The following is a 24,999-nucleotide window of genomic DNA, read 5'->3' on the forward strand; positions in this document are numbered from 1 at the left end:
ATCCTACCAGCAATCAAATGATCATGTAAAAATTACTTGTTTGTTTCCTCAAAATGATCTGAAAATCCACAGTAAACATGTTATTGGTAGAGATTCAAACTCTTTACCATGTTCTATGCGCAAAGAATGATGAATGTTGGTCTGTGTAGGGGTCCAAATATGTAAACATTTGATTAGACATAATCATTCCAACCCCCAAGCATTTGATTGGTATAGTCCATTTCGAGATCGCATTGACAATTAGAAAGAACTTGTCGATTCATTTGATAGTGGGTAGTGGGGTGTGGGGTTGATGAGTTTTTTCCTACTCGGTGTGCATTTAGGGGTAGTTTGGTAAAATAGTGGAGTTTCTTAGAAATTGTGAAAATTTGAATTAGAAGTTTGAGTGAACTTAGAATATGGGGTGAACAAAGAAAAGTGCGGGGTTTAAATAAAAAAACTCTTAAGGGTCTGTTTGGTACGCCTCCTTGGATAGGACTAGCTTAAATAACCCCCTAACCCACGTTTGGTACAGCGCTTCTTTAAGTTAAATGAGACTATACAATCCGGACCTACCAAAAATGTTTCGCTCGTTCGCACAAAATAGAGAGCTCCGTAGAGGTGCCGCTAAATAACGAAATCGTTGTTTTGCACGATCGAGTCTGCCATTATCCAAAGTTGCTCTACGCTTCTCTTTTCTCTTCAACGTTGCTCTGGCTCTTCTCTCTGTCTCTCCTCTTTTGTTTTGCCTTGCTTTCCTCTGTCAGACCACCACCATCAAACCCATAACAAGCCACCACAGACCCAATCAAATCATCATCATCATCACCTAATCAGTCAATCAAACCATCATTACCACCATAACAAACCACCACATACCCAGGTCAACCACCATCACCACCCAATCAAACCACCACAACCAATAATTAATGGAACCAGAGCGAGAGAGGTTGATTCAATTGGACCTGTGGCAGCATGAAGAGAGAGTGGAATGGAGAGAAGGAAGAAGACAAAGAAAGGAAAGAATAGGAAGAAAGAAAGAAAGAAAGAAAGAAAGAAGAAGCATGCAGGAAGAAGAAAAGAGGAAGAAAGAGGGAACAAGGAAATGGATCGGGAAAGAAAAGGAAGAAGAAAATACCCGAGGAAGAAGAAAGAAAAAAGAGAACAAGGAGAAAAGAAAAATAATAATAATAAAAAGATAAGATACTTTTAGTCTTTAAAAAATATTAGAATTTTATTTATTTACTTTTTATTTATTTTTAAGTCCAAAATCCTTAATTAAAATTAAATATTAAAATAACTATTTTTAGTCCGGCACAATACCAAACATAGGTCTTCACTATTTTTACAATCCAGTTTCTTAATCCGACGCATCACTAAAGCGTAGGTTAGTACTTAATTGCTTAGGTCAATCCAGAACTAATTCGAGCAGTCGAGAATTTAGTCAGGTGTGATCCTGGTATAAGCGACCCCTAAGAGTAGATATAGCATTATAGCTTGTATAAAAAAAATATTTATATAAAAATAAAAACAGAAACACAAAGCTACGAAAAGTGCATACGCACCTTTTTTATTGAAAACTTTACTCAGTGGGTCACGGCCAAGTCAAAACATAGCCCAACAACCCATTTAGGCCCAATAAATAACGGGGCGGACACGGGTCAAAATTATTTTACCTGCCCTAAAATTAAAATACGATCCCAAAATCAAGCAAGCAAATACCAGCGAGAGAGGGAGAGAGAGATGCAGAAGAGGGAGCAGAGCAAGTCAGGTGGAGTGGGTGGCGGGGCCTCGGCGCCGCCGGCGAAAAGAGGCCGCCCATTCGGAAGCGGCGGGAATAGCGCCGCAGCTGCTGCTGCCGCCGCCGCCGAAACGGCAGCTCCGTCGACTCTCCTCGGTCCTTCCCTCCACGTCCACAGTTCCTTCGCCGGTCAGTTTATCAAAACCCTAAACCGCATTGCATTTCAGTCTAAAATTGTTTGCAATTTGTTTAGAAGTTTTAGATATTTGTAATTTTTAAGTTATTTTGGCTATAAACAAACCATATATTCCGATAATTGAATTGCCAAATTGTAAATGAAAGAAAAATGAAAGTGAAGGAACAATTTTTGGGGAACTGGGTAGCACAACATGGAAATATGTAAACTTATTGAAAAGGGTATCAATCACAGGAGGTGAAAAGTTTGCTTTTGAGTATTGTTGGACCTTCTTACCAATACATACCATCTACATTGCAGATCAGAACAATAAAAGGATAGTTCTGGCTCTTCAGAGTGGGCTGAAGAGTGAGTTGACATGGGCATTGAACACTCTCACATTACTCTCTTTCAAAGAAAAAGATGACATGCGCAAAGACACAACCCCTCTTGCAAAGATTCCTGGCTTGCTTGATGCTCTCCTCAGTGTTGTATGTCGTGCACTCCTTTAATTTCTGATATCTGCAATTTTATTTTTTATGCTGAAGTTTTGGGCAGCTCTCAGTTGGTCGTCCTGCACTTTAAATTCAATAATGTTATTACTTTAAAGCACACACATCTTGGAGTGCAGATGAACAATTAGGAGTGGGAATAATAGCATTGCCCAAGTTTTGCATTATCTTGTTCCTGACAATATCTATTGACACTACATTGTTGTGATTAACAGATTGATGATTGGCGTGATATAGCGCTTCCGAAGGAACACGTAAAGGCGCCGAGAGTCAGAAATTTGGGTGCAAATTTGCTTGTAAGTGGGTTTGGAAATGAGTACGAGGCATTAGCTTCAAATGGCACTCTCCCACTTCCTGGGTAAGCCCTACAGGTTTATGGTCTTCTCATGTGTGAATTTCCAGTTTGAATGTCTAAAATCATCTTTGATACGAGTAATTCTAGACCTGATTTTGGCAATATTCACATGGTAGCTTGGGATCCAGTTCTCAAGAAGCATCGGTGCTGAGTAATGTGACCAAACTTCGTTCTTCTTCAGAGTGGTGGCTTGATGAAGATGGTCTGTTTAATCTAGATGAAGAAGGTCGAGCAGAAAGACAGCAGTGTGCTGTTGCTGCTTCCAATATCATTCGCAACTTCTCTTTCATGCCAGATAATGAAGTCATTATGGCCCAGCATCGCCATTGTCTGGAAACAGTGTTCCAGTGCATAGAAGATTACCTTACAGGTGAGAAACATTGTCTTGTAAAGCATTATTTATTTCTTGAATGCAGTCAGTCTTCAGTATATAATTTTTTAGCTCAACTTTAGGATTCCATTAAAAAGTTCAAAGTAATGTCCAGTTACAAAACTCAATTGTGTGATTTTGTTGTGGGTAATCACTTATACAAGTACCACAATATCCTTTTAAGCCTGCTCACTGATAAGAATGTATAGCTCTTATTTGCATTCAACTTTCCAATGTTGTAGCTTAATAAAAAGGGTTATGTTAACCTTCTTTCTGTTACGGACATATTTTACTGGCAGTGTTAATCTTGTAGGCGTAATCCATTTTGAAATTTGGTTTGGAGCTTTTCTACTTGTATACTTCTTTCATATTTGGGGATTCATATCTTTTTTCCTATTTGAGATACTTTTCAGAACAAGGGAACTAGCAACCTTCGAGTATGAAATAATGCTAAATATTTCTTCGATGCTTCTGTGGTTATGCTTTTATAATGGAATGACTCTAATGCTCCCTATGTTAACAGAGGATGAGGAACTTGTGACAAATGCTCTTGAGACAATTGTAAATTTGGCTCCGTTGCTTGATCTTGGAATTTTCAGCTCATCAAAGCCATCCTACATCAAGATAACGTTAGAATTCTGATCTACTTTTATTTTATTTTGTTATTCTATCTTAAGCTCCCTTTGTTTCCAAATTCTGTTTGATTTATTAATTAATTTTCTATCAACAGAGGAAAACGAGCAGTTCAAGCTATCATGGGGATGCTCGGATCTGTAGTCAAAACCTGGCATTGTGCTGCAGCTGAGTTACTTGGGCGTCTGATCATAAACCCTGATAATGAACCTTTCCTTCTTCCCTTTGTTCCACAGGTTAATATTCAGAAACTCCCCTGTTATAAACGTGTTTTCACATTGTGCGAAGATTGTATCTGAGGCTAAATGAACACTGCAGATGCATAAGCGATTGGTTGATCTTATGAGCTTACCATCAGTAGATTTACAAACAGCACATGGGGCACAAGCGGCTGCAGTTGGTGCACTCTACAACCTCGCTGAAGTTAATATGGACTGCAGGCTAAAACTAGCTAGTGAGCGATGGTGAGGGCTCTTCTTCCACCAAAAAATATCCACATAATAAATAATTCAAGATCAAGAATTTGGATCATGAGTTTGGAAATGAAAATTTGTTGCTGAAAGGACATTTCTGTTTAAACTTTACAAAATTGCAGGGCAATTGATAGACTTTTAAAAGTTATCAAGGCACCCCATCCAGTTCCCGAAGTTTGCAGGAAAGCTGCTATGATATTGGAAAGTCTTGTGTCTGAGCCACAAAACCGAGCCTTGCTGCTAGCTTATGAGAATGCATTTGCGAAATACTATTCTCAGATGCCAGGTATTCCGATACCTTTGCCAGGATTTTGTATGAACTGACGTCTAGACCAAACAACAAAGTGGCAGCAGCCCGTGGTGTTTGGGGAATGTAACCAAATATTGTATCCTCCGGTGATTTGCCTCTTTATAAAGTTATTGGATTGATCCTCTGCTAACAAGTCTATGATCCAATCTATGTACCCGATGACGTAGCAACAATTAGTAAGAATCTCAAGTGGTTATTCAAATGCTCTCTTACGTGTAGTAATTTGGAAGTGTATTTGTGTGAATCAGAGTCTACACTAGTGTATGTGTACATATGTTTTGGTTCTGATTTTAATGTATACTATATTTAATCTGTATGAACTTCTTTTTCCAGTCAACTTTCTTAGATTGAGACTTTTGTTCAAATTCCTGTATATTTATTTTCAGGCTTGTTTGATGGAACCCACAAACAATAGTGACTGCGATGTTCTCGTCCGGGAGATTGTTAAAAATTATCATAGGCAACGTAACCGTAGAATTAGTAACACTATTTTGTTGATCGTAAGTATGAACAGTACCTAAAAGTAAACAAAGAAGAAAACTTCATCGTCTGACAAGTTCTTAGTTTATTTATTAAGTTTACAGTTTTGATCTGAGACACTTGTAATCTGTTGTAAACTCTATCACCCCTGTTCATTGCTCTGTTGCTGTAGAACTTGGGGGACCTGGTTTTCGATCTCAAGGCATTTGTATTGTTATGTTTTCGTAACAACCAAACATTATGAAAAAATTACATTAAATGAATCAGCATCACAAAGAAACACCAAACGCTGAATGAGTTATAAACATACAGTGCTCATACAGCTAACAGTATCTTCCCCCAAAGAATGAGGTTTTAGTTAATTAAGAAGCCTTGCATGGGGCCACTTTAGGCACATCAACAGGAAATTGATCAATCTCATCAATCCAAGGGTTCTTCTCTTTAGCTGGATTAACAGTCCTCAAAGCCCTCCACACAGCACTGTTACACTTGAAACCCGACCCGAACGCAATCTGCCACATCCTATCACCCTTCCTCACTCTCCCCTTGGCCTCAGAGTAAGCCAGTTCATACCACAAAGAGCTGCTTGAAGTGTTCCCAAACCTATAAAGTGTCATTCTCGAAGGCTCCATGTGCCACTCACTGAGCTCAAGGTTCTTCTCCATCTCATCCAGCACTGCTCTCCCACCGGCGTGAATGCAGAAGTGTTCGAACGCCAGCTTGAAATCCGGGATGTAGGGTTTGATATTCTTCATCTTGAACACCTTTCTTGCCACCAAAGTAACGAAGAAGAGGAGTTGCTCTGACATGGGTAGGACTATTGGGCCAAGTGTGGTGATGTTGGTTTTAAGGGCTTCTCCAGCAACAGCCATCAAGTCTTTTGAGAGAGCAACACCGACTCTTTTTGTGTCATCTTCCTTTTGGAAAACACAGTTGTATGCTTTGTCATCTGAACCTTTATGGGTGCGGACAGTGTGCATGAGTTGGTACTTTGAGCGGCGGCGGTCAGAGGAACGGTTGGAGAGGAGGATGGCTGCACCGCCCAATCGGAAGAGGCAGTTGGAGAGAAGCATTGAGCGGTCATTGCCGAAGTACCAATTGAGGGTGATGTTCTCCATGCTTACCACTAGGGCATAAGAGTTTGGGTGCACCTGTTACACAACATGCCTACATCAGTTTAGGTTGCAAACAAATGACATACTTTATACATGATTTGATCTAATTTACATCTTAATTTTAATCTATATAAATATGAACATACCTAAATTGTAGACCAGGAAAATTAAATCCTTGTGTTTAGTTTTGTGTATATTTCAGTTGCAAGTCCATTAATTATCTATTTATGACGCCAATTGCACACCAAAACGTCCTTTTAATGACATCCCATGTACCAGCTGGACATGTGGGCAAGTTGTGCACCACTGCTTTTAAAAATGGTTCAAATGTTGGTTGTTACAATATAACATTTATTACCACACATTTAGAGCACTTCGACCCCTTTGTCATGGCAGAGGGCAAGCGCAAGGGCGATTACTATTCACGTCAATAGTCTCTACTCTAGCAATATTTTTGTTGCTTTTTCACCCATTGTCATGACAACTCAAAAGAAATTACTATTCACATAGGAATAATTTTATTTATATGTATAAGATCAATAATAATAAAAAAAATGACTAGATATGTATATATATAAAAAAATTATTCTAAGTTTTTTGGTAATATTTCATACTTTTTTTCAATTTTTTATTTTTTATTTTTTTTGTTGACGTTAGCGCGATGTCACAGTCCTCAGGCAACAGCTTGAGTTGTTCTTGCTTTCGGGCCTGCTAGGGTTTGGTGGAGCCCATACCATCCTTGCCTAGGCTATTTTATATCTCTATAGATCCATTTATGCCTGGTTAGCCTTTTGCCAGCGCATGCCTGCTTGTGGAAGTGCTCTTATGAATCAACAAGTTGGAGAAATTTTTGTATGTTGCTGGTGTACCATCCAATATACATGGGACATATGAAAATATTTTATTTTATTATCCTATGTGTATTAGAGAATATTTCCTCATGTTCCATGTGTATTTGAAGGTGTTGGTGTACACAGAAGATACAAAAATTACTCATTTGACCTATCACTTTTTTATGTTTTTTTTTTTTGGAATTATCGCACTTCTATATTTGAGGTGAAATCTATCTATACTCACAACATATACAACACCAATCCAATCCAATGCACATGAGAGAGAGTTGAATTTTTTTTTTAATTACTAAAAATTTCTTAATTTATTGTTCCATTTTATTATACATGTTGGATATATAAAAACAGATTATTTGATACCGAGTAATTAATTTACAGTACGTAGTAAATTGATGATAATTTCAGCTTTTCAGGTGTATATATATATATTAAAAGATTGCATTTGATACTTGTCGATATTTTGTTGGTATTTAGTTGGTATATATTCTAGGAGTACTTAAGTGTAACAAACACAAGTATCCCTTATCCATGGTAATTAAACTAAACAAATATTTTATATTTAATTAACCAAAAAATAAATAGAAAAAGGCCAGAAATAACAAACCTGGAGAAGCTGTTTGGCAAGGTCAATAGAAATCAGCCCAGCACTGCAACCCATCCCACCAAGATTGTAGCTCACAATATTCCCTCTAAGCTTGTAGTGATTCACAACCATGGCGGACAAAGACGGCGTGGGATTGAACAAGCTGCAGTTCACCACCAAAATCCCAATATCCTTAGGCTTCACCCCAGTCTTCTCCAGCAACTCGTCAATGGCACCAAACATCACCATTTCCGCCTCCTTCCTCGCCTCGCCCATACACGGGTTCGGCGGGAGCCGCATCACGGCCTCGGGCATGTAGGTTTTCTGCCCCAGCCCGGACCTCTCAAGAATCTTCTGCTGAAAAGCCAAGTTCTCATCAGAGAAGCTGCCTGTCAGCTTAGACCTCTCCATGAACAGCTCACGTGTGCACGTGATAGCATACTCGGGCTTGTAACAAGCGAAGTTCATCAAGTAAACTTTTCTTGGGCGGGTGGTGAAGTAGAGGGTGGTTAAGAAAACCAAGAGGCCTGAGCACAAAGTGACTGACACAAAGTTGAACTTGAGTTGGTGCCATAATTGGACAAAGTCCTCGAGGGTTAGCGTTGAGAGATGGGCCGACGCTACGGCCATCAAAGGGACTAGTAAGAAGTAGACGGCATTAGAGATCAAGTAGTGGTACCCAAGTTTGACATACTTGAGCCTCACTGATAAAAGAAAGTTTGGAAGAGCTTTACGCCCTCCCGACGATTCAGGTCCTAAGTTCGACTTCCCTTCCTGGTTCTGATCCTGTACCGCCATTTTACGCAGTCAGAACACTAAATTTAACAAGTTGCAAGAGGCAAAGAAACTCTCTAAGAAGTTTTGATGGTGGAAATGAGAAATACAACTTGTATATATATAAGTGTTGGTGGGAGAATTAATGTAGAGAGGAAGGGAGAGTTGTGTGGTGGTTTTAAAGGGCGTGAGGAGAGGGAAGAAGGAGATAGGGGGCCGGGAGGATGCAACTACCCCAACGAACATTTAATTGTGAAACGCGGGGGCATTGAATTTTCGCCAACCGGGAAAATGGCGGACTTTGATTGGGGGTTACCGAGTTTGACCACTGGTTGTCCAGTATTTACTGGTTTGCCATTTGTTGTTAGGGTCTGGTGCTCTGTACACTCCGTGCATCCCCACGCTCTGTACCACCAGTGCGTACTGTACACCCGGGGGGGGGGTTGGTGTGGATATGTGTCAATTGATGCGTGGTGCAAGCAATGAGTTCATTCCTGCGTTTGGTGAACTACGTAGCTCCTCCTCCACAATTTTATTTTGAGCATTTTTTTTTTTTTTTTAGTGAAGAAAAGTTTAGGGAGAGATTGGCTATTCTCATCACCAGTAGCAGAGTAGACCCACAATCTCAAACCGGAAGAACTTGCGCGTGACACCCAACTACCAATTGTCACCAATATAGATTTATATAAGAAATTACAGATTGCGCACTAATGAGGATTGTTGGCAGCAGGACTAGAACATTGATAGGGCTATTTATAATACAGGGACCTTACTTACCAACTGGACCAATCCTCATTAGCTGATTTTTTTTTTAAAAAAAAATTATATATTTGGAATTCTATATATATCTACAACTACAAATATTGATTTAACCATCCAACAAACATTATTAATTATAGGGGAATTAATTAAAGTGGTTATGTCGATAAAAGGAAATATGGGTATAATGTAAAATTGTTATATGATTATGTAAATAAAATTATTTGAGAAATCTATCAGTCAAGGGTCTGATGAAATACAGCAGAAGAAGTCTGATATAAAGAGCATTACATGACAATTATCCAAATCTCCTCCATAAAGTTTGAACCCCAAATGCCAAATCTACTTTGACAAAGTGGAGACCCAGTGTCACAAAGCCTCACTTCACTAGATATTGCTTTTGATATGACCTCATTTGACAAGTAACTAAGCTACTATATTAATGATTAAAGCCTTCAAAATTGATCTGTCTCCTAATATTGATCAGATACAGCGAGGATTGATTTGTAATTAATATATTGTTGGGGCCATGTCTGATTAAACCTTGCAGCAGCCCCAAAGTCATGGACATTTAGGGACCAAGAACCTACCCTTAGCCTTGGACGTAAGGGTTTCTGACTACATACAAGATTTGGAAGTGATTTGAAGTGATTTGGAAGCGATTTATAGTTCAAATGATTAAAAGAGTATATCCATTCATATAATATATCTTTGACTATCCTCTCTCTCAATATCGTCTATATCAATCAAAAAGAAATTATTTCGTTAAGTTTCTGTCAAATTTGAAAACACACATTACCCACATTCAATATAGATAAATATATAGCTCTCTGGTTACGTCAGTATATAGTGGAATCGATATAAATGCTCATACATGGATGTAGATGTGTTAGGGCATTTCTGTGTTTTATTGGACACCCTAGGGTTGTTTTGGAAAACAACAGAGAGCAAAGAAAGAAGCCCTGATGGGCTTTGCTGCTTCGAGTTAAAAGAAGGCCGGTGACAGATATATAGAAGAAGTTATTGCGACCTTTGACCTTCTTATAGGTCATCCCCTCTCTTTAATTTGGTGTCTCTTTTTTCTGACAGCTCCTCTCAACAAACGTAACCCGTCCCTCTCTAATTAAATGCACAAACTTCTCACCAACAAATTATCCACCAGACCAGACCAGATCAATTTCGCTTGCACTTGTAATTACGTAATGGGAAATGGGTAGGTGAATAAATTTATGTAAAAAATTTGGGTAATTTGGGTCAGGCCAAAAAAGTTGGCACTACTTCTAATCTGTTTACGTTAGTCGTGGTAGACGGGAAAATAAGCCTTGCACGAAATTATCCCAATATTTCTTCTTTGGTTGTATGTGGTATCGTCTGAGGCATATCTTCTTGTCTTGTTGTCTTACTCTTGGAAAAATGCTTCATTTTTGTCTAAATCAATGATATCTTATGCGTGGGTTAACATGATATGAAGCTCATATTAAGTAGTGGGGACCTAATGACACCTCCTTTTACCTAAAAAAATACACAAGGGGAGAAAGGTGCATTTTAGGTTATTAGGGGTTTTGCATGTGATGTTAGCTAAGAAAATGCGAAGATTGTTGTTAATCTACTTGTACTTTTTCTTGTATGGCTATAAGTTTCCTTAAACACTCTAATCTTAGTTTGACGTAAAAATACTTTGAAAGCCTTTTTATATAAAAAGAAAAATTTAGGATAATCAAATGAAAGTTTAAAACAACGCAGTTCCAGAGTATATAAGCATAACAATAAATTCTTTTTTGCAAAACATGTATGCATCGATATTGTATCGATAACATGTACGTATATTTTGTCGACGACAATTATATTGACACATTATCAATAACCTATCGACAATCTGTTCTTTACTAAAAAAAATAAAAATAAAGAACAATCGTCCATTCCATCGTCACAATACTAACGCCAAACGTAAAAGTAGAGAATTCGGATTTATAAGAAGTCATTACTTTAATCCTTAATGACGCAATTCCTCATTTTAAGTCAGCACGTAGGTGTTGTGATTGGTTTGTAATTAACAAGGAATGAATACTTGGCTGCAGGAGCCAAACATTTTTCAAAGTAGAAAATAACCACTCTAATGAAAGAATTTCATGAAGTACGTACACTTTACAGCATAGCACATACCCCACTTGTGCATCTATTACTACTGGAGGCACATAAGATAAGAGACACGAACGCTGTCAAGGAGAAGATTAGTTTCCTTTCAATGAACAGCTTCAACCAAACCTATGCCTTTCAATCAGAAACGAGGGGTATACAATATTTCAAATATATGACGTAAAGATAGGGATTTCAATACTCACGAGAAAGGGTTTACTTTTGATTCCTCAACTTTTTTTAGAAATTTGAATCAATATAGGTAGCTTGACTCATATATATTTAGCATATTGCACGTAATTTGATCTTATAGAAACTTTCAACATGTATAGTTAAGTAGCTTGCTGAACTAAGAGAGAGCGACGAATTAATGTTTTAAACACTCAAAACGGGATAAAAGACTAAATGAGAGAGAGAGAGACAGAGAGAGAGAGAGAGAGAGAGAGGAGGACAAATCTGAACCACATACCTGAGAGAACGTTTAGAACCCATGATAGTAAGATGTTGAAAAAAGTAATCACTTGCTTTAAAACCTTCTCTCAGGCATGTGGTTCAGATTTGTCCTCCTCTCTAAACCCATCATGGGTACATGCACGTGCAATTAACGACTAACCAATAAGCATGCCCAGTTGATCGTGGGTTTGCTTGATGACATGTAGCTGTACTAATCATGAGTTGAAATCTCTGCTTATAGGATTGGTGCTTATATATCTGTACTTGTCTTGAAGAGTTACTATGTCGTTTCATTATTCAATTTACTTTTTTAATAAGAATATCGGTTTATGTGTGTAAATTATTTAGTACACATTAGGCAATCCACTTCTTTCTTTGTACCATTGGTATATGAGGAAAAACTCGAGTGATGACTTCTCCGTTTTGTGGTAGCGTTATGTGACAAGTACTATCAGATTTAGTGGCGGAGCCTTGTTAAGCCCTGAATTTTTTACTCCATTTAATTTTTGCTCTTGCTTTCCTACACATTTAGAAAGTCTATATAATAATAAACTGTTTGTGGCCCCCTCACAAAAGAAAAGATACATTTCTCTCTCTTTGCAAGTGAAAGAGTAAGTGATTTCAAATAGAAAGACTAGTAATTTTGGGCTCACCAATATATTCATAAAACATAAAAGTAGTCGATCAAATAAAGTTTCAAAAAATCTCCTTTATCAAATAAGAAGTAGACTTTTACCCAAATAAAAAAGGATGGGGATTTAAATTTTTGTTCCTATATGAAGCAAAGTTTAGCATTGACTCAATTACAAATGGTTTTAGCATTCACTAAATTTTTGTTCCTAATGGCTTTCGAGATATGAAAGAACGACGAGTATTATTTTGATACCTAATTGAATAAACAATTATTTTCTGCCTTTTATTTTTACAAACATTGTTAAGATTGAAAATTGAAATTTTTTAATGTCCTATTTGATTTATATATATGTTGGCCCCCCAACACATAAATTCCTGACTCCGCCACACTGACAAGTACTATCGAGTTAAAATAATGCTCGGGTCACAAAATCTTAATTATACATAAAGGCTATATATATACATATACGATCACACTGGCTATAATTTTGTTTTTGTCTCTTACTCTCTTTTTTCTTGTCTATCTCTTCCGGTGTTAAATGTACGTAGCACCACTTAAGACCGGCATCACAAGCTATAATTGGAGGATATCTGCTACTCAATTTGTCACGAAGTAGGAAAGTTCGCATTGATCTTAGTATATGAGGTTCAATGGAAAAGGGCCCAAACAATTTAATTGAGCCTATCACTAATATTAATTGTTGCACTGGATGTAGGTGGAGAGCATGATAAGCATCTGCCTTCTTCTTCTTCTTCTTCTTCTATCATCATCAAAAGGCACACCAAAGAATAGTCTCCTTACCACCACACACATGCCTTTGGTAGCCAAAATATATATAAAGATATATATAGCCACACAAATGTGTAAAAATATATACAATGGGACATGTTAATTAATGCATGTGTATGTATGCATAACAACTTCTATGTGTAAAGTCAACAACGTGTACTTTAGAATCACCTTCAACCAAACAACCACGAGATATATCCAAACTGTTTTGCCCACAGCAATCGTCACCAACTAGATCTTTAAGTTAAAGTATTTTTCATAGCTCGATCTTATTTATTATTATTATTATTATTATTATTATTTAAATGGGTTCAAGAGGCCTAATTTATAATTTTCATCTATATATGTTATGATATATGAGCTGGAGCTATATGTTTTCTGCTGCGTCTGTGTATGGCAGTATGTTGCTTGCTGTCAACATGTCTCTTCACAATGAACATTTAACAAAACGTGTAATTTGTCAAAATATTTTCCGAAGAAATAAGAAATTGGGCACACAAAATTCATTGAAAATTACTTTTTTCATGTCAACTTTAATAAGTGGGTGGGTATCCAGGGATAGACTCAAAATTTCAAAATGAGATAGGCTAGATTTACCTTATACTAGACTGTTAGAGTTTAGGCTCGGCTAAACCCTTATAGGGCAACTGATGGAATTGATCATAAATATATTAATTTAATTTAAGAACATATCTTTTTAAAATTAAAAAAAAAATTTAAAGAGGCCTATTTTACACCAACAATGCCATCAAAAATTGATTATATATACTTAGCATTAACACTAACTATAAGAAAAGAATTAAATTCACCTAGGCTATAGCCCAAGTTGGACATGCTATAGGTCATTAAAGGGTAATTAAGGATTGTTTAATGTAGAAATAGTATTGTTTGGTAAGAAGAGTGCTAGCATAGAGTCTAGCTGCCAAGAAATTCTCGAGTTTGATGATCACATCGAAAAATTACTCTTAAATATATGTTTGTAGATCGCCGAAAATGATATAAATGTTAGTATGAAATTTTCTTAATTAGCATTGACTAAATACATTTGCAAAAGATTTAAAAAGATTATGAAGTTAAGACCTTGGGAAGAAATTTTCTTAATGTTGACTAAAAAATTAAGGGTAGATATCAAAAGTCATTTTGATTATCAAACAGATAAAAGTGTTGTTGGTGTTAACTAATAAATCTCTTTGCTATGGCGTTGCATTTATAGAGGTAGTTGTTTTTTTTTTCAAGAGGAAATAGTACATTTTCATTAAAATTGTGAAAGGTTACAAAGTCGAGTGAACAAACGTGGTTTCATTAAAATCTTGCCTAGGAAAATTCATAGGGACAACCTAAGAAGGAACAAGAGTGTCACACGGTCCATAAAAACTACAACCAAAAATTCATGACAACTCCAAAATATTAACGTCAACTAAAAAACGCATTAAGCCATGAAGGACACTCCTCAAGCCAAACATGTATAAAGGTGCTTGTTATAACAATAAATTTAAGAAAAGATATTGTGTAAAAGTCTTGAAGTCATTGTTCTTATTAAATTAACGATGACTTATCTCTAATATCTGCTTTCATTTATTTATTTATTTTTTCTCGTCACTTCACAGTAGTATTGAATGATTTGACCATTACGATATCTTATTGATAAACACACAACCTTTTTCTTTCTAAGTTAATTTTTGTTTTATAAAGACTATATTATTCTCAACTTAGAATGAAAAATCTTTGATGTGGTGAATTGTTAATTATATTTCTTTCTAGTTTTAATTAATTGATTCTCATTTAGTATTTTATTTATTTTTTAATTAAAAATATAAAAATTATATTCAATTAAGAAGTAATAAATAAATCAACACTAATGTAATAAAATAATATTTTAATTTGAAATATCGGGTGGAGTGTAAAACTGTGCAGGATGTCATATTGTCACATTATCCATCAAATTTAAATTTAATATTTGGTATTTAACATTTCCTTTAGAGCATCTCCAAGAAACATGTCAAATGCAGAATGTTAAATTTGAATGTGATGATTTATGTGGCAATTTGACACTTGAAAAAAAAAATAACTCCACCCAAAATGGCCGCATGTCAAATGCAACATGTGAATGTATGTCAAACATTTTGAAACTCATTAGCATGGGAATGTTTTCCTCTAGTATGAACAAAAATGATAAAGGTGAGTCTTTTAAATAGGGAGCTTTCAAGGAGCCAAAACTAAGGAGGTCTCTAACCCTAATTGAGAGAAGACAACCTAAAGTGAAAGAACTCACACCACTAATCTTCGAATTAAATACATGCAACTATATAGATGATAAATTAAATACATGTAAGAACAATATAAAAAGGGAAATGCTAGCAACCTTCTCTTTTGGATATTTTCTCTTCTTTTCATGATATATGTCACTTCTCTTTCACTTAAATCAATGTTTTTAATTACAAAATATATATATATATATATATATATTAATTGTGTTTCCATATTTGCCCTTGATAAACCAGTCCAATTCTCCTGTTTCTTTTTATCAACGTGGAAAACACAAAAACTAATTCTTAAAGATAAAACAAAATTCAGACCCAAAAAAAAAAACAAAAAAACAAAAAAAACCCAACCACGCCAGCAAACCTATTCCTCCCCGCCCTCTCTTTCCCTCATTAGATATGGATCCAGATCAAACAAGATAAATTATTGAGATTTAAAAAGCAATGATGCATGTTGAAGAATGGATGAGAACATAGCATAACCCATGGATGTTCAGGAGCAAGACAACATCTTTTGCTCTTAACATGTGTTTGCCAATAACGCCAAATACCAAATCGAAGGAAATCGATCGTGCTTTCTACCTCCAATTACATATTTTGGGTCATACGGTTATATGAGAGAGATCCAGATCTGGTGTGGAACACAGAGAGAGACACAGAGAGAGAGAAGAGGAAATGAGGCTTTCTTTGGCGGCAAGGAGGAGAGGGTTTGCTTGGGTGGGGTGGAAGGCGAGGTTGGGTGGGGAGCTTTGGTGGCTATTCACTTTCTTCGCTTTTTTTTGGTGGTCAATTATTCACTTTCTTCGTTCATTACTTCTTTTTGTTTCTGCGTTCAGAACTTTTTTTTTAATTTCATATTTCCACACTTATCCGATTTTATTTTATTTTGGGTCTGATTTTTGTTTTATCTTTTTTTTTTTATCTAAATTACGAGGTGGTCCTAGATGGGCCCCAACTATGATAAAATAAACAGGAGAATTGGACTGGTTTATCAAGGACAAATATGGAAACACAAGTAATATTTTTTATATAATTAAAAACATTGATTTAAGTGAAAGAGAAGTGACATATATCATGCAGATGCAGAGAAGAGAGAAGGTCCAAAAGAGAAAGTTAGAGAGAAGGTTGCCAGCATTCCCCATATAAAAATAATAGAGATACCAATCTTCAAACTAATAGACATTATAGGTCATCTGAAAACTCACTTATGGGTTCCATCAATTCAAACATTTTTAATTTAATTTTCTTTCTTTAATTTCATGGTTTTGCCATTGCTGTGAGGAGTGTTACTAGGTAATCTTTCTTTAATTTCATAATTCCAATAAATAACAACAACAAGAAGAATGAAACCAAATCAAGACGAACTTGTACATTTGAAAAATATAAAAAATAAAAATAAAAAGGATCTTTTAAACCAGTTAAATATAAAAGGCACAAATTTTCTAGTTTAGAAAGCTAGTATTTACCTACTTTTGGATAAATTGGGAGCATGGTTGTGCATTTCTCCTCTTGTTACTCATCTGGCATTTCTCCTCTTGTTACTCATCTGACAGAGGTGCCATGGCGACTATTGCACATGACGACGTTTTGAAGAGTTAGGGTTAGGAATTTTGTATTTGGTCGAATAAATTTGGGGATTTTGCAACACAGTCTGTCCACGATAACTAGTTGGCCTCAACCGCAGGCCTAAAATCGTCATTTCCTATCCTTCAATATATATTTGAATATTTTAAAAGTATAGCCGCGCGGCTATACTGTTTAAATATATTTGTTGAGTCCCAAAAAATCCACGGTTGGGCCCGAATATATTCTCGGCCCAAAACGATATATTATTGAGAAAAGACCCGATTTGGAGCACACGAAAATCAGCCATGCACGAGTCATACTCCACATGCCATGCCAAATAAATAATCCGTCATGTTAGGAATCGAGATTAAGATTATAAAATGCATTAGCTCTATAAATCCATGCTAATTATCCCATCAAGCATCACAATTAAAAACGTGTCAAGCGACATGCCATGCCAAGCACGAAATCGTTATTTCGCACCCAACCACGCTACAAGCCTAAGCAGGCCCAAGCCACTCAAATACCTAGGGCTTGCTTGAGTGGGTTGTGGTATGGATGGTAATAAATCAACATGAGACCCATTGATGGCCGAGAAATGGAAGTCTCGAGTCACTTGGGAGCCTCGGGACTCAAGCCCATTTCTTAGGCCCAAACACATGGGTGAGCACAAAAGGGAAAATAACCTAACCAAAAATAAGCCCGATCAAAATAGCCTATTGACTCAATCAAAAAGCCCAAACATTTTAAATAGCCCACTAACTTAAGGAACCACCTTGGCCCATACAAAACTCCAAAATAAGCTACAAAAGCCTCAGCCCCTTGCTAGAAAAATAGAAGCCACGAAGGGAGAGGTTTGAAGATTTATTGAACAAAGCTGTTGGAGGTTCTAGCACATGAGGGAAGCAAGTTCCAAGCAAGAAACATTCAAGGAACCAAAGAATATTAGCATGCGAGCTACCAGAAGCACCTTTTGAACCAGAATGTATATCCACTTTCTTTCATTCATCAGATCTAGCCAAGGAAGGAGGAAGGAAAGAAGAAGAAAAATAGCTAAGAATTGAGCCTCCCACTGGAGCATTTGCTGGAAAGGGGCCTTGAGCTCCCAAAGTTCCTGATTTTGTGCGAATAAACAGAGGAAATTTCTCCAAGATAGGAAAAGAAGGGAATAGCTTAGCCAAAATGGGTAGAAACCATTAGATTCCAGCAGCTATAAAATGAGGCCTCTTCTACCCAACGAAACCAACCCAGATTCAGAGAGCAAGCTTTCTTTCTAACTTGCAAAAACCTAGCAATCTCCTGCATTGTTCACCCTCTTCCCCATTCTTCTTTTCTGGCGGACAGAGTATCTGTCAAGCTGCCGGAAAAGCATTGTTCTTCATTTCTCTCTTCCTAGCCAAATCTCCTACAAATCTCTCATTTCTTACCTTAACACTTCCCTTTTTTCCCCTAAGAAAGCCTAAATTTCCCTTCAGTGTTAAACTCATGTTGATTTTGCTTCCATGACACATGCCTCTTATGCCAAGCTCAAAGGTTTATCTGTAAGCATGCAAAAATTACCTGTAAGTTGCTATTGTTTTGGCTGGTGAAGGTAACCAAAATACTTCCTAAGGCTCTGCTGCCCTTTCGAAGTATTTTTGGGGCTTAATTTTCGAACTCAGACAAAGGGACAATTTTATCATCTGCCCTTTACGCAGCCCATCTCATTTACAAGCACGGAAGAAAAGTCCCCTACAATATTCAAATATTTAAAAAGTATAGTTGCGCGGCTATACACTTTGAATATTAGCAACTCTGAATATTACGAGTTAAGCAATACATTGACTTCAACTTTGCAGTCCCTTAGAATAATATCTTTGCTTGTTCAGCATTTTCATGATCAGGAAAATCCAATTTTATTCTCACATGTAGAGGTTTCATAAAGATGAGATCTCTCAAATCTCTGTTTGATTTTAGTAAGAATTGGATGCATGAATCTCTTCCTATATACTATCCTTGCTGCATATATCTCCTCTAATAATTCTTTATTTCTTCTAAGTTTTAAATACAATGCCGCAGAAACAATAATCTGCACAACGCTAAGAATGAAGATGTAAGGGCAAAATTGGAACCATGAATCTCTTCCTATTTTATTATATTATATTTTATCATAATATAATAAAACTATTATGATATTTGACATTTTGGGTGGATTTAATTTTTTTTAGTAAGCCATCAAATTCAAAATTAACATTAAGTACTCTTTTCTATTCATGATTAAATTATCTGAAAAATGCGAAAAGTCTTATAGTCATTATTATTTTGAGAGGCATTATTAGTATTATTATTTCATCACTACTATAATTATATTGTACAAAAATAGGTGTACTTGATTAGTTTGAAGCTTTTCTTTTGTGTGTAAAACAAATGTTTAAAAATCGTCGTTAAATTCTTATATGAACTCAAAACTCCAAGAAACTAGCCCATGAGTTCTAACTCAAATATTGGTGCTATTTGTTTTATGGCGGCTTTAGTTGGTTGAGCTTTAAAACATGTCCCATATGCACATGTTATGTTTATGTGTTTATATGAGAATTTTGATTAGCATGCCAATTGACAAATTCGAGTGTAATGGCATGGTGCTCTAAATGAAGATTTTATAAGCATTTTGCCTGAAATGAAAACATGACTGTACATTAAAATCTTTTGCCCATCCATCTTGACCAATGTATACTGAAAGTTCCAAATCATGTATACTAAACCCTATATGAACTGAGATTGATGTACTAAATTTCCCAACTTAATCACTGTAATCACAATTCTCAAGCAAAGTTCTAAGTGTTTTTTTCTTTCTTCCTGATCTGATAAGCAGAACTTTTAGCCATACAGCCCAGGAATAATAGATGTAGATGATCTTGAATAACGTTCAAGGAGTGACAAGACCCTGGCAGCCTTCCTCCTATGACGACCATCCTCATGAAAATTACTGCCAGTTAGACCAGCAAGACTTAATCTGGCAGTTGATCCGTAAAATTCAACCATCTCCTTTGACAAGAAAACCTTTTCAAGTAGACTCAATGCCTCTTCCTTGAGAGAATCTGTTCCCCAATTCAAGATCTCCAATGTAGGCTTTATGGCATCAGCCTCATGCAAGACATTGGCTCCTCTTTGAGGAGAGGCTTCAAGAACCAATGTGGAGAGAGTTTGAATTGCTTCAATGGCAGTTTCGTAAACCTCCCCGGATAAGAGCCTTACCAAGTCAGGCAAAGCTTTTGCTTCCAATACACAAAATGTGGAAGTGACACTGCAGGTGCCACCATGTGCTTGGCAAACAGGAGCACCCGATGGCTTGAAACACCAGCATCCGGATGGTTTGGACACAACAGCGAGCTTTTGACTGCTTGTGGAAAGATTCCCAATCAGAGCTGCAGCTCTTGCCTTTGCAGTCACTGAGCTGGACCTGAGAAAGTTTACAAGCAAAGGGTATGCTCCTCCTTCAACCAGTATACGCTGCGACTCCAGGTTTGTGGGATCTGTGAACCTAAAAAGAGCACTTAGAGCATTTTCTTTTGCTTTCATGGTCCCTGTTCTTAAAATATTTATGATTGCAGTATGACCATCCAATTCAATTAACTTCGTAGTTAGTGATTTTTCTGATTTCGGCAGATTAGCCAATATGCCAGCAGCAGCCATCTGTACATCATCCTTGTCATCATTCTCAAGAAACCCCACCAAAACCTCCAGCCTTCTTGGCTTGAGAAGGTACTCAACAACCCCTCAGGCTCGTGCTGGGAGAAGAGGAAAAGCAAACTTATTGCAATCTCTCGAATCTCAGAGTCGGAGTCATCAAGAAGAGGAAGGACCAGTGATATGGCATCGCCAGTGACAACCGCCTTTTTAACCAACCCTGCATCAAACTTGCAGATTCCAAGTAGTGTGCGCAAGGAAGGCCTCCGGACATTGTAGGCCAATTTGGGATTCTGCTGTAACGCAATCAAATTGGTGACAATTGGCTCTAACTCGAGTTGGCTCCCATTTTCATCAACAAAGAATTTAACCCCATCAGCATCAGAAGCGAATTTTTCCAGGATTTCATAACATTTAACAACAATGATTGAGCGAACATGGGGAGAGAACGCTAGTTTTAGAACAAGATGAACCCCACCAGAAGCTGCAACCAGCTCTTTGTTGGTATTGCAACTTGACAATTCAGCCAAGGCAGATAAGGACAACTGTTTTGCTTCAATATTGCCAGATGCCATTTCAAGCAAAGGAGGTATAACCCCTTCCTCACCGAGGAGCTTCAAATTTGAGTCAACCAATTCCATGTTAACAAGTGTTCTCACCATTGATAACCTTGAAGTTTCAGGCCCTGAAAAAATTTAGAATGACAAATTGTATCAACTAATCTTTGTTAAAAGGATTATAGGCAATTCAGAATTACAGCTTTATTTCATGCAGAGGACATGACATATCTCATTTAAACACTAGAGAATGAGACTAATTGTTAAAACATCTGGCCATACACTCACACATAAAGGAAAAGCTACTAGCATATCTGACTATCATGGAATGGAGTGAATCCACGGTGTCCTAATAGGCTTGTAAATAAGCACACTGACTAGTAGATTTCCTCAATATCTTTTTTCCCCTCGAATTCAGTTACTGTTTCTGGTAAGAACAATGTAGTAAAAGGAATTTGGGATCTACTGATTACATCCCTCTTTTCATTCTTTTATGTGACTGAAGGAATTGAATATAAAGAAATTTTATAGTCCTAGTAAATGAATCCTCTTACCATGAACTATGCGATCAATAAGTGGCTTATACCAGCCAGACTTAGCTGCACAAGAAATGTTTTCCTCATCTATGTCAAAAAGTTTCATCAAGATTTTCTCCGCAATCTCAGCTGACTCCCTCACAGTACCCTTTAAAAGGGTATAAACGAGGAAAAGAATTGCACTGCCCTGTTCAGAGAGTTTCCTGCAGACAGACAAATTCCAACCAGATCTGTCTTGCAACAATTCATATAGCAATTCAATTGCAGCCTTTGAGATGCTTGAGTCACGGCCTAAGCAGGGAACAATGTGATCCCACCCCTGGGATTCAACCACTTTTTCCTAAAAGATTTTTTTCAAAAGAGATTTAGAATACTCCAAAACGTTTCGTATATTTTCAGGACATAAAAAAGAACAATGAAACTTTTTATTTTTTAGTAAGGTCAACAAGAAAATTGAATCATCAAGTAATTTTTTTTAAGGGTTGCATTCGTTTTCAGAAGGATTAGAAACATGAAATTCTACAACAACCGTAAAACAATTCATAGCTTCGTAAAACTATGCAATAATAGATTGTATACTCAACAAATTCAAATCATGGGAGGAAAATTAAAAGAATCAAAGAAAGGGGATCTTTCTTAGTTTGGTTTTTTTTTTCTTCCATGTATACAAAGAGTACCAAAGATGCTTACCTTGTTTCTTGCATGCCCTTCTACAATATCCTTTAAGGTGATCAAAATCTTCCTCTTCACATCTCTGTTGTGAGAGTTTCCAAGGATAGAGATTATAATATCAGTGAGCCCTTCAATCATAATCCAGTCCTTGTTAATAGAATTCTCTCGCATAAGATCTTGCATTTGGCTTAAGGCATCTAACATGGACGTCTCAACACCTGATAACAGCTTTGCCTTGGAAGATCTTATCTTGAGGCAGTAATTAAGTTCTCGCCACTCTTCTATTGATTGCCTCAATGGAAGGTTACTTCTCCATAAAGTATCTTCAAGAACCTCATGTGTTTCTGGGTCAGTTCTCTTTCCACTGTCAAACCAAGCTATGATGGCGCCTCTCTCACATGTAGTACCAGTGCAAAGGCTGACTGGTTCAACCATCACAGTTCCTTTTATACAGCAAATAAAAGGCTTGAGCGGTTGAATATACTCTTCGCTCGTGTCATATCTCTCTATGGCCTGAACACGCTGCTTGTATTGCTTCTTGACTTCTTCATAATCCCTTGCAGCATCAGCTCGAGAGAGCAGCTCAATAATCTGCTCTAAGAAGAAAACTTCAGCTCTTTCCTTCCTGCTGGCAGCTTCTTCTTTCTCCTTTCTGAAATCTGCTAGCTCTTTGCTTATCTCTGAGGGTTCTAAAGGCACTCCAACTGCCATAGCTATTTCTGCAAGCATGTCATTTGCAAAACCCTGGTCAAGGGTCTGATCTTTAAGACCCTTGTTTAGCTTGTCAAAAACTTGGAGCTGAGACTGGGAAGCCTCAAATTCCACTCTTTGCATCTCATTCTGTAACCTATTCACCTGATCAGATATCCCTGATAAAACTTCAGTATTTGCCAGGGATAGAGCAGCCAATGACCTACCAATATCCCTGGTAACGTCTTGTACCTCCTTGACTATGTGTCGGCACTTGACAAGCAAGTAGAAACGAGCTCGATTTTTGTACTTCTCAACCAGACTGTTAGCCCTTTTAACATCTGTTTCAAGGGACTCCAAAGCAAGCCTAGCAGCTTGAGAATCATTCAGTTCTTGATGCTGCAATTCTTTTAAGACCAGTTCAATGTCAAACAAGTGCTTTGACAGGACCTTGAAACTCTCTTTTTCGAAAACATCTTTAGCAGCATTAGCTGTTTTAATGACCTGGTTTGTTAGCACGGCCAAGATGGTCCCAATAGGTATAAGCTCCAATGCCATTCTAATATTCTCTGCCAAATCCTTTATTAGAACAGAAGGAAGATTTCACCTACTGCCTATAAAATGAAGACTAAATCAGTTAAGCGTATTCCCTGGTTGAAGCACTTTCCTATTTTTATTGCCCCTTCTGACCATCGAACATCTAGCTATAAAGACAGAAAAACGAAGAATCAGCTTAATCCAGTAAAAGGGGATGGAGAAGAGAAGAAAGAGATTACTTTAACAAAGCGAAGAAGATGAAATTGTACAAATTTAGAGCAAATTATAGATAATAATCTCGTTCATAAATAAAGACACAACTGTTCATGTATATCCTCTATATTGCTACAAATTTCGGGAGGGAAGAGTTAACAAATCTTTCATCTCTTTTGGGAAAACACACACACACACACACCCCCAATCAGCATACTAATTGGTGAAGGACAGAAATTTAAAACACAACCCAAACTGCAATGCACAAGCAATCTTTCAATTTTAAGCTCTGTTAAATCGAAGGAAACTAAAACAAAAATCTGTTCTCAAACAACTACGAAAGCATGAACAAACAAAACCCAGAAGTTCAATGATTTATAAAATTAAAGTTAAAATTAATCATAGTGAGAAAACCAAAATGCCTGGTTAAATCACTGATAAAAGGTATAAGAAAATCAGAGATAAATAATTCCTTGCTCAGACCCCTGCAACAGAAGGAAAAAGTGGGAAATCGGCTAAGCCAGAAAATGCATCTGTGGGTCAGCTCAGGCTAGTTTTCCATCAATGAAGAAACAAAAACCTCATAGATTGTAAAACTGGAAAGTACTCTTTTGGCTTATGTTTCTGTTTTTCGGCAGACAAACATAGAAAGAAGCAAGAAAAGTAAAAACATGAACAACCCAGAACAAGTAAGGAATTTAGGTACCTGCCAAAAGAGTTCGTCATTACAATTTTTATGAGCTACATGCCCTCTTTGGTTTATATCTTGATGGAGCGAAGTGCTCGTAAATGATCAAAGCTTTTGCCCCAGTCAGTGCGGCCAGGACGACCACCAGGGAACACAAGAAGACTTGAGTAAGTCAATAAAGATTCGTTCTGTGGCTCGATAATATTATCATTAATTTCAGAGTAATTAATTCAGACGCGGTGTGGAAATTTGAGTTTTTGACTAGTGACCACTGTTCATTTGAACATAATACCAATAAATACTGCATTTCATGAAAGAGCAAGGAAAATTCCACGTACTTACGAAAAGAGTATTACAATGTAACTTTGCGTTTACAATTTGACATCCGACATCAAATCATTGATAGAAACACCAACTAACTCTTAGTTTAATAATACTTTTTTTTCTCAACAATATTATTTCGATATATACCAAGATCGAATTTTCCTCGC

The 24,999-nt window shown here is 36.9% G+C and overlaps 3 protein-coding genes across 3 annotated transcripts; 1 reads left to right on the plus strand and 2 right to left on the minus strand.

The window, feature by feature from the left end:
• The first annotated feature begins 1,643 nt into the window (after window positions 1-1,643).
• On the plus strand, window positions 1,644-4,864 carry LOC103323956 (armadillo repeat-containing protein LFR). Its single transcript, XM_089045074.1, is given in 9 exon segments — window positions 1,644-1,909; window positions 2,217-2,386; window positions 2,623-2,765; window positions 2,879-3,132; window positions 3,656-3,761; window positions 3,863-4,001; window positions 4,084-4,229; window positions 4,361-4,497; window positions 4,500-4,864. Coding segments are annotated over 9 exon segments (1,398 nt in total). The 5' UTR covers window positions 1,644-1,722; the 3' UTR covers window positions 4,616-4,864.
• A 402-nt stretch (window positions 4,865-5,266) lies between these two features.
• On the minus strand, window positions 5,267-8,504 carry LOC148919943 (3-ketoacyl-CoA synthase 20-like). The gene is made up of 2 exons (XM_089045073.1): window positions 7,599-8,504; window positions 5,267-6,179 (listed from the first exon to the last, which is right to left on the minus strand). The coding sequence occupies exons 1-2, from the start codon at window positions 8,373-8,375 to the stop codon at window positions 5,391-5,393; spliced, it is 1,566 nt and encodes a 521-aa protein (XP_088901199.1). The 5' UTR covers window positions 8,376-8,504; the 3' UTR covers window positions 5,267-5,390.
• Window positions 8,505-19,555: 11,051 nt separating this feature from the next.
• LOC103323955 (U-box domain-containing protein 44-like) lies at window positions 19,556-24,701 on the minus strand. Its single transcript, XM_008225982.2, is given in 5 exon segments — window positions 19,556-20,707; window positions 20,710-21,300; window positions 21,727-22,048; window positions 22,399-23,774; window positions 24,527-24,701. Coding segments are annotated over 4 exon segments (3,045 nt in total). The 5' UTR covers window positions 23,629-23,774; window positions 24,527-24,701; the 3' UTR covers window positions 19,556-19,805.
• Between the last annotated feature and the right edge of the window lie 298 nt (window positions 24,702-24,999).

Source organism: Prunus mume, linkage group LG2 (assembly GCF_029339155.1).
Source record: "Prunus mume cultivar Tortuosa linkage group LG2, ASM2933915v1, whole genome shotgun sequence".
Lineage (NCBI taxonomy): Eukaryota > Viridiplantae > Streptophyta > Magnoliopsida > Rosales > Rosaceae > Prunus > Prunus mume.

What these genes read in the sequence shown, in the direction of transcription:
- LOC148919943 (XM_089045073.1), bottom strand. Translation starts at nt 8,375, where the DNA reads ATGGCGGTACAGGATCAGAACCAGGAAGGGAAGTCGAACTTAGGACCT. An exon ending in TTGCCAAACAGCTTCTCCAG is followed by an intron (nt 6,180 to 7,598) that starts GTTTGTTATTTC and finishes GTTGTGTAACAG; the next exon opens with GTGCACCCAAACTCTTATGC.